The 10,325-nt window shown below is 49.6% G+C and overlaps 1 protein-coding gene across 1 annotated transcript; it reads left to right on the top strand.

Moving 5' to 3' along the window:
• Positions 1-7,935: 7,935 nt before the first annotated feature.
• Positions 7,936-9,738, top strand: Hoxb13 (homeobox B13). The gene is made up of 2 exons (XM_021178228.3): positions 7,936-8,539; positions 9,482-9,738. The coding sequence occupies exons 1-2, from the start codon at positions 7,936-7,938 to the stop codon at positions 9,736-9,738; spliced, it is 861 nt and encodes a 286-aa protein (XP_021033887.1).
• Positions 9,739-10,325: the final 587 nt, after the last annotated feature.

Below are 10,325 nucleotides of genomic sequence, written 5' to 3'. Positions count from 1 at the left end.
GAGACCCAATGGACTGAAAAAACTATGCTGAACCTTCAAGCTTCTATATTCCTGTTCCATGGGACCTAAGTGTTTTGAATTCACAGCCAGAGCAACCCTGGAGACTCCTTAAGCCCCTTGTCTTCTTCATTGCTTCTTCTGCCCCAAGTTTAACAGCTCAGCGATGCCTGGAGCCTCACGAGCAGCCCCTGGCTGTACACATTCTATTCTTTTCTACGTGGGCAGGGCAGCTCCCCCCACCCATCCAAGGGATTTGCTACCCAGCCACATGAGCACTTGGCTGTAGAGAACTGGATCATGAGCACTTGGCTGTAGAGATCATAGCTAAGGACGGATTCTTTTCCCAACTGTCTAGTTTGTGTAGCTGAGGAATTTGGAGATTCCTCTTGTTGAAGAGAAGGAGAGAAGAGCTCAACAGTCATTAGTTAGAGACCGTCCTAAGTAACAATTTCCCAGACAAAACTTTCTATACTTCTCAACATCTAGCTCCCTGGTCCCTGTTGTCATTTCCCTGCAGTAGAAGCCAAGGTCAGAATCTCTGACCAAGTCATTTAAGCTCTACTCCCGTCACTTGAGAGAAAAGACAGTCAATATCTGAAGAGATGTTTTTTGGCATCAATAGTTGAAATCTCTTCCAATCATGGACAACACAAGATCAAGGGTGGTAGTGGAGGGGGGGGATTGTATGTGATTTTCCAATTTAAAGAGGCAAATGTCCTTTTTTTCTAGGAACTCTAGAAGGAGGAGGTGTACCAGTTTAAGTTTACACAATCCAGAGCCAAGAGAGGCTATGATCTCTGTTCCAATCTCAAATTCTATTTGGATGAAAGCTTCTGTGGGTATGGCCCAGATGCCAGCTTTAGACTGGTAGAATTCATACAGGCAGGCTACAGAGAGTCAGCCTGGCTCCTCTAGTCTCCTGTGTCAGAACCTTGGAGACCTGATGGGAATGGACTTTCGCCCAGGTCATGGTTCACAGGGCAGTAACCAGGAAGTGCCCGATAGTAATATCAAGCTGGGACTGAGGTTCAGAAATGGTGATGGGGTGGGGTGGCTTTCAATCTTAGAAGCAAGGAACTATTTTTAAGTCTTTAGAGTACCCAGGACTTTAGCCTCTTTGATTTTCAAGGACCGGAGCCCATGAGGGACAAAGAGGATAGTACTCAATAGGGATGGATTGTGTGTGTGTGTGTGTGTGTGTGTGTGTGTGTGTGTGTGTGTTACATGCTTGCTTTTCCCCCTCCTCTTCCAGCTTTGTTTCTTGGAATAAATAATTTAGTGAGGGGGAAAAAGGGAGCAAGACTTTGCAATTTGGAATGGGTGCAGAAAAGAGAAAGATGGGCTACTTTTGGCAAGGGAGGTAAGGGGATTAGAACAAGAAATAAAAATCTACAATCCCTCCCAGCCCCCATGGCCCCAAGCCTCAAATCTGCATTTCTTTTTTAGGCTACATGGGTGAAATGGTGTGGATTTAGGACACAGCTGTTAAGAGTAAAAGTTCAGTCTTTCTCTCTAACAGGAGAGAGGGTCTGGATAGACCTGGGATCAGCAGCCTTGAGAGTGGTAGTCCACTGTCATTATCAACAATGCCACCACCACCAAGGCCACATGTGGGTGGGAGGGGGTACGGGGGCATGGTGGTGAGTGGGTTGTAAGTTGCTTTTGTGAATTTGTAGGCACATCCTTTTTAAAAGAGCCCACATTCCAGAGCCCTGGCAGAGACCCCAAGAGTTGAAACAGAAGCCCAGGCTCCTAGAGGTTGCTACAAACCTCAAGGATACTGATTGAGGCCCCCCTCATTTAAAGGTCTTGCCCTGCTTCTCCAGGTTCTGGTGTGTCTGGGTTGAAGCTCTGGAGAACTTCTCAGCGAACTAGAGTGAAGCTTCGGGAGATGAATGTCCAACGTCCATTTGGAACCCTTTCATGGAGGCCAGAGGCATTTGCAATCTGGATGCACCGTCCCAGGTGACTTGCTCCATCAAGGTTTCACCGCAGAACTTGGCTCCTTTGGTCCAAACATAGGTACAAATAGATACAAATAAGAAGCAGTGGAGGTCTCATGACCTCTTTCTTCCCCTTCCATGGGCTTCCTCCACAACACAGCCCTTTCTTCTAGAGGCTTCCCCTGGTGTCCCCTGCCCCGTGTTAGGCCTGCTGGGAACTCATAGGGACGCAGAAACATGCCACCCATTCCCTTTCCCACAGTGCACATAGGAAAGCTGGGCCAGGAGTCTGGGGGATGGGTATGAGGCTTGCCCAATGTGCTAACATGCTGGCCTCTAGAGCAGGGACCTGTAATGTTTGTAATGTTTGGTGGGACTATCTAGGCTCAGAATTCCTAATGGTTTTTGAGTCAGATCCGAGCTGAATGCCAGGGTTGGGTATCTAAGCTCTGACCCTTGCAAAGCCAGGGGTTGGAAGAGGGAGTTGGGGACCAGGGTTTGGGGGTGGGAGTGGGATACAACAGCCAGTCTTCTATTCAGGCTACATAGCTGGTGTGGTTGCTCACAGTCCAGGAGCAGAGGTATTTGGTCACTGCTCTTTGTTTTTTTCAAAGCCATTCTCTTCTCTCTGCTTTTGACTCTACTCACAGATTCACTGGCTTGGCTAAGCTCTCCAGGTTCTAGAGCCCTCAGAGAGAGCATGCAGCAACTAGCCTCTCCTCTAGAATCTTTTTCATCTTGCCCCAAGAGGTTGTTGCAGAGCTGCTCAGATTAGGGAGCTAAGGAGTCCCTCTGACTAAACCTGCCATGCCTCCATCCCACTGGCAGTTGTAGCTCTCAGATCCCAATGTCAGCTTATCTAAAAAGATTTTCCTCTAAGGCTTGAAGAATAGACTTCATTTTAAGACAGCCATGGGAGAGACATTCTAGCCCCACACAGGGCCCCCCAGGCCTGTAAACCAGGTCTTTTCTGCCCCGGGCTGACATCCCCTTTCCAGTCACAGGCTGCAGTCACCACAGTGCAGCAGGCCTTTCCAGACTTCAGCAAAGAATAATGAGAAACTGGGCAAGAGGGCAGAAGAGGAAAAATGTGTGTGTTCTTTGGGAGAAAGAGAGTAACATGAAACAGAAGAAAGAAGAGAGAGAAATACAAAACGACAGCGAAAAGAACAAAAGAAATGACAGAGCAAATGTCAAATAAGAAGGGAAACAAAAAGAAAAAAAAATAGATTCAAAGACGCAGACACTAGAATGCAAGCAATAAGGAGAGAAAGAAAGAAACGGAGAAAAAAGGATACACAATCAAGATATCTAAAATCGAAGGAAAGACAGAAAAAGAACTCAAACACAAAAGGGGCAGAAAAACTCACAAAAGAATAAAGACAGGGAAAACATAGTCTGGAGAAAAGAGGAACGAGCAGAACAAGATCAAGACCAAGACCAGGTCATTCTCAGGAAGCCAGGAGAAGTGGAGCAACCACACAATGTTCAGCCGGGCTCATGCAGTCCTGTGGATCCCGCAAATCTCGGTCTTTTCGGAGAAGGAAGTGTTCCCCAGCCCCGCTGCGAATAAATCATTATCCAACGACCTGAGGGCCGCCATCATTGCCACGCCATACACTCAGGATAAAGAAGGCAGCGAGTTCTCACTTTACAATAAAATAAAGCAAAATTTAACCAATGCCCCTAAGTGGAGCGGGTGGGCTCGTCTTGCCCCCTCCCTCCTGAGCCCGAGTTGGGGCGGGAGCTGACACCGAGGTGCCAAGTCCCCGTGGCCGGAACCCCTGGGGGCGGGTCGGCCTCGCTCAAAGGCAAGGCTGTAAAGGTCATAGGCGGTCTTCGGGGCTGCGCTGAATGGGATCCAGGGAGGTAAACAGACTCTTAACTTTCAACTTGGCCTTGACCTTCCTGGAAGTGTCTGGCGGGTATGTAAAGGAGCCTGCTGAGGCTTTCAGTGCCTTTGGCTGGGTCAGTAAAGGGGGCTCTAAGGCTACAGACTCCTCCCGGTGGGTCTAACATGAGGTTCCCAGCGGGACAGAAAGAATTCTGTGAAGCTGGAGAAAGGACTGGGGACGCTATTGGGGAGACCAGAGGACCAAGGGTTGGGAAGGGGTTTGGGAGCTGAACTCCTGCAGAGTCCCAGGGCGGAATCTCAGTTTCTGTGTGGGACCCCGGTTCCTACGCTAGGAAGAAGTGATATACATGTTCTAGGGCGGTTCTTCCTTTTAAATAAAAGCAAATCATTTCATTATTCACGTACACACATGGGAACGCAAATTGAAGTCGCATTTGTCCAGTTTGCAAAATGCTTTCATATGCAAAATCTCATTCCTGTAAGGTAAGAATTATTAGCACCATTTTTAGAGAGAAGGAGGCCAAGTCCTGTTTTCAAATCCCGTTGAGATATGGGGCAAGTCACACAACAGAAGCACTCTCACATATATGAACATGCAAAGGTAACAGGAGCCTAGCTCAAATGCTAATAACTGTAATACCTAGACCTGTTCCCTGGGATAGAATACACGCCGAATAAATTTCTGAGGGAACAAAACCAATTTCTTCCTACTATTTGTGTTGAAACATGTCCAATCCAGAGGGAGTTTTCTAGTACAGCTAAAAGTGTCAAAGTTTAAGCTGGTCAGTCCCCATTCTGTAAGGAGTCTCTGCAGCCTTCCTCCTGTGCATGTTTATATAAGCATTTTACCTCCAAAAAGCTCAGTTGTAACCGTTGCTGCTGTGGTTTTTTTTTTTTCCCCCCTCTCAGTACATTATAAATAGAACCCAGGGCCTCACACGCTAGGCAACCACTGCTAGAAATTATTGTTGTTTAATTATTGTTCTTCCTAAGTTGGGATACAACTGGTGGGGGGTGGGAGCAAAGCAGGAATCCTAGGCATACAAGGTCTTAACAAATTGAATACCCCCACATAACCAGCGTCCATGTGGAGATAACATTTCTAGGGCCTTAGAAAGTCTCTTTATTACCTCTCTTTTTTTTGGTTCGTTTCTATTTTGAATCCTGTTGAGATATGGGGCAAGTCACACAACAGAGGAACTCACATATATGAACATGCAAAGGTTACAGGAGCCTAGCTCGAATGCTAATAAACGTAATACCTAGACCTGTTCCCTGGGATAGAATATTCAAAGCTCTTGAATTATACAGACATGAAAATCATAAAGACGTAGTCTTTTATATCTGGCTTCTTTCGCCAGTGTCCTTTGCTGGGTTTTAATCCCCATGTTTCATTCTAGTCTGATTTCCTTTGCCTATCCCACTCTCGCCAGAATTTGACTTACTTCCAGTTTTGAACATCTATGGGTAGTGCTTCGGCAGACCTAGTGCATGACACCACGATTACTCTTTTTTTTTTTTCCTTTCTAAAAGTGGGAACCAGCGGGGACATGGTTCATTGGTAGAATATTTATCTAGCACGCGTGATGCTCTGGGTTCAGTTCTGAGTTCTGAGAGGGAAGAGAGAAAGAAAAAACTACCTTGTTTCTATCCTGCCAGCGGCTCTTGGGAGGGAGATGCAGGAAGATCAGAATTTCAGAGATATCTTCAGCTACAAAGGGAGCTTGAGGCCAGTGTGTGGCATAAAATGTGGTGAGAATTTGCATGTCATATATCCCAGGGGCCATGCAAATCTTCTGGATATCTATGCAGTTTCAGTAATCTACAAAAGAAAGTGCTAGAACATACCCTACGATGGATGTAAAATTTTCCCTTATACCCAAAGAGTTGTTTTGTCAAATGATTTTGATTTTTTTTTAAAAAGTAAAGGCCACTCATGTTGTATCAGCATTAATAAACTTACACACATCTTTCCTCCCCACCAAAGACAGGGTTTCTCTGTGCAGCCCTGGCTATCCTGAAACTCTGTCTGTAGAGCAAGCTAGGTCTCAAAAGGTCTGCCTCTGCCTCCCTGGTGCTGGAATCAAAGGTGAATGCCACCGCAACTCTACATCCCAGCATATAGGCATCTGTGTCCACAGAAACCTAAGAACTGGAAAGTTCGCAATCTTTAGGGGGGGAATCCTGGTATTTCTGCCCTTCATGATTGGGTGAACAACAACCTTGATTGGGCTCTGGGAAGCAGTGAACAGGCACCTTCCTCTTTTTTCCTTTCTCTATGTTTCCAAATGTGATAGAAATCTTCGGGGATGTTTGTGCTTCATGTCAGTTATTAACAATGTCTGTTGGGAGTGATACACAGTATAGTGCAGGCCTCCATTCTGGCTCTCATAGGCCCTTTCCCACAAAGTGACTCAAGTTCAAGTTCAGGAGGCTTTGGCTGAGCCGGACTCAGCTCAAGGGGTTCTATTCTTTATTACAAACAAACTCTTGGTGTAGAATAGAAAAGTTCAAATTTTCTGCTGGGGGTGAGGGGAAACCTGAGAGAAAGCTAGAAGACACAAAGGGATTTCATGTGAAAGTGATACAGGAAAGAAAAAAAAAAACCAACTTTAAAGGCAGATTTGTGAAACAAACCATTTTAATCTACAGCACAATAGGCCCCAACTGAAGGCCTCGGACAAATCTAGCAGTTGGGGCAATTCACTCTCTCTCCTCCTCTTTAACTTCCAAGGAAATTTAAAGAGGCAGCTAGGGGGTCCTGAGCTTTCTAGTCCCTCAGTCGTGCGGAAGTGTGCTGGGGCCAGGGTTCGGTTCCTGGACTTTCCGGCCTAGAGAGCGGCACCAAAGAGCAGAAAGGCCCCCACACAGACCGAGCTCCTGCAATCTTGGGGACCCAGGATCCCCACAGGTGGGGATGGCCACGTAACCAGCCTTGGTTTCCCCAGACTGCAGATTCCAGGAAAAGGGATACAGTCTAGACCCCCCTTCCCATTTGTGATGTGTCAACCTCTCCCTCTCTCTCCCCTTTTTCTTCTCTTCCTCTCTCCTTCTCCCTCTCTCCCTACCCCCCCACCCCCCGCCAGCCTTCCTTTTCCACACCGAGTCTATTCCTTCAAGTAAAGCCCCTGTACGCCTGTGTCTCTTGGTCTCTTTCTCCACCCTTAAACGGAAATCCAGACCCCCTTCCCAGACATTGGCTCTATTTTCCCCTCAGATCCGGACACTGCGTTCTCTGGGCCAAGCACTGCACGTTTTCAACGTTCCTTCGTGTCCCCCGCCCCTTGGCTCCGCCTCACCCCCATTGGGGCCTCCGGGCTTTCAGTGTTGTGACTAGGCAGGGTCCTTGGGGGCCGGACCTGGAAGGCACTTGCCTGGGCGCAGTGTATTCGGGACAGGAAGGGTATCTACAAATGAGCTAGGGTGGCTAGTACCCAGACTCCAAGCAAAGGGCTCCCTGATGCCTACAGTTCTCATTCCCATCTCAGAAGCATTCCCGGGTTCTCCTTTCAGGCAGCCCGAAGTGGCCTCCCAGCCCTTCCCCCGATTCCCCTCATCCCCAGGAGATGGACACTTTATTGGGAGAGCTTTTTATTCTCTCGTTAAACCTGCCAAAGCGCAGAAGACTGAGAGCCAGGAAAAGGGAGAGAGAGAGAGAGAGAGAGAGAGAGAGAGAGAGAGAGAGAGAGAGAGAGAGAGAGAGAGAGAGAGCAGGCAGAGACAGGGACCCGAGACAGCAGGCAGAAGCAGAGACACAGAGAGAAACACATATAGAGACAGAGACACAGAACACATACAGATAAAGACAGAGACACACATACAAAAAGAAAAAGAGACAGACGGAGAGGGAGAGAAGGGAAGAGAGGAGGCGGAGCCGGGCTCCCCGTCCCTTCTCCCCCTGCAATTTCTGCGGGAGGATTTTATGAGCCTCTCTCCCCAAGGCCACAGCCAATCAGCGCTCATGCCCGGGCTCTTGCGTCTCTTGCGTCAAGACGGCCCAGCCAGGCGAATGCAGGCGCCGTGCGAGCTGGGAGCGATTTAAAACGCTTAGGATTCCCTGGGCCTGGGTGGGGAGAGACAGCTTGCTGCCCCCTAGAACCCCCACCCTCGGCTCCCCATGAGCCGATCATTGGCTCCATGGAGCCCGGCAATTATGCCACCTTGGACGGGGCCAAGGATATCGAAGGCTTGCTGGGAGCTGGAGGGGGTCGGAATCTAGTCTCCCACTCCTCCCCACTGGCTAGCCATCCCGCGGCTCCAACGTTGATGCCGACTGTCAACTATGCCCCCCTGGATCTGCCAGGCTCTGCAGAGCCACCAAAGCAGTGCCACCCTTGCCCTGGGGTACCTCAGGGGGCATCTCCAGCTCCTGTGCCTTATGGCTACTTTGGAGGCGGGTACTACTCTTGCCGAGTATCCAGGAGCTCCCTGAAACCCTGTGCCCAGACGGCCACCCTGGCTACCTACCCTTCGGAAACTCCTGCACCTGGGGAAGAGTATCCCAGCCGTCCCACCGAGTTTGCCTTCTATCCGGGCTACCCGGGACCATACCAGCCTATGGCCAGTTACCTAGATGTGTCTGTGGTGCAGACCCTGGGAGCCCCCGGAGAGCCTCGCCACGATTCTCTGCTTCCCGTGGACAGTTACCAGCCTTGGACCCTGGCCGGTGGCTGGAACAGCCAGATGTGTTGCCAAGGTGAACAGAACCCACCAGGTCCATTCTGGAAAGCGGCATTTGCAGGTAACTTCTACTCTGGCTCCCCTTAGCTCAGCATGGGCTACGCTGGCACTTGCTTGGAAGGGGGAAGAGGAGAGGAAGGGAAACTTCGGGCTGATGAGGAGGGGCCTAGGGTTCCTTGGTTATTTACTAGGACTGTGAGGGAGGGTCCAGGCAACAAGAGGGGCCGGTTGGAGGCCTCAGGGGGTCAGAATAAGGGGCCTCAGCAGGGTGCTAGCCTTGAGGGTAGCCAGCCTTCCTGTCTTCTCCAGGAGGCTCTAGGACCAGTCTTTCACTATGTGGGAAGAAGCTTGGATCTTTGCTGTTGATTGGGGCAAAGTGTCCCTACCCAGCACAACCCCAGACTAATTCTGCCCAAAGGCCAAATGACATAATCCAGTGGCATTGAGAGGTGGGATCGGAGATATTGGGTGTTTCCTCGAGAATATAACCCTTTCCTTTTTTTTTAGGTCAATTTCGAAAGGAAAATTTAGGTTTTCTTTGACTGAGGGTGTATTGAAGGGTGTGTTCGTGAGTGTGCGTGTAAGTGTGTGCGTGGTGTTTGTGTGTGTATGTGTGTGTTGGGTAGGGAACAGAACCCTGTTTTCTCCTGTACACAATTTACCAGTTTGGAGGAGTGGCTGAATCTGAACACGCATGTGAAAGTGGATTGTGTGATTGTGGACAAAAACCTGACAGGGTGGGTGTGTTTGTAGACTCCTGGTGTGAGGTCAGTGATGGTGGGGGTGGCCAGCAGGAGCAGAGGCTGAGTGAGTGAGTGGCGATCAGAGAATCAGGCTAGCGCATCTGTGTGCTTTGAGGGAGCCGGGCCCACACATAGGATGATCAGGAAGCGCCTGCAGGATGACGTAGCCCTGAGGCGAGCAGGGCCTGGGTCTGCGCTTGATCTTGCACTAGAGAGGGGACTAAGATGCCTTTTCTTCCCTCTCTTTTTCCACCACACAGAACCCAGTGTCCAGCACCCTCCTCCCGACGGCTGTGCCTTCCGCCGAGGCCGCAAAAAACGCATTCCCTATAGCAAGGGGCAGTTGCGGGAGTTGGAGCGGGAGTATGCAGCCAACAAGTTTATCACTAAGGACAAGAGGCGCAAGATCTCGGCAGCCACCAGCCTCTCTGAACGCCAGATTACCATCTGGTTTCAGAACCGCCGGGTCAAGGAGAAAAAGGTTCTGGCCAAGGTCAAGACCAGCACTACCCCGTGAGCACCAGAGGGGATGGGCAGGGGAAGAGGGCTTGTCCTGGAGAATTGGGAGCCTGCCAGGACCAGGACTGGCAGAGGACTCGGCTGAGGGACCCCAAGAGATGACACCTTTAGCAGGCTACTGAGTTCTGGACTGTTCCTCGGGGCTATCCTGCATGTGCCGGGAGCGAGCGGGAGGCCTGAAATTACGGGCTCCTCCATCATGGTTCCGAAGACCCTGTATCAGTCATAATCATTCATCCCGACAGTGGTGGTAATCTCATAACCAGTACTAGTTGTCATGATAGTTAGCCTCATATTTTCTAACTAGAGCTCTGCTGAGCACTTAGAAATCGCTTTCATGAGTTGAGCTGATTGTGAATAAATTCGGAAGACGATCTTGTAGGACAGTTTCCTCTCAGATTCCTTTCCATGTACACTCAGTGTGCCCCCCTTCTAGTGGTGGAGGGGAGAGAGAATGGGGTGGGGGGACAAAGGTAGATTCATCCTTCTAAGGTGCCCATACCCACTTGGCATTTTTCTGAGATGATACCAGGGCAGGATAGACCATGTTAGAGAGTGTTTCTCCCTCCTCCCTGCCCACCTTCT

This window comes from Mus caroli, unplaced genomic scaffold (genome assembly GCF_978045245.1).
Source record: "Mus caroli unplaced genomic scaffold, Mus_caroli_1 scaffold_13, whole genome shotgun sequence".
Classification (NCBI taxonomy): domain Eukaryota; kingdom Metazoa; phylum Chordata; class Mammalia; order Rodentia; family Muridae; genus Mus; species Mus caroli.
Note: the sequence above shows the minus strand (reverse complement) of the source record. Positions and strands in the feature narration are given on the sequence as shown.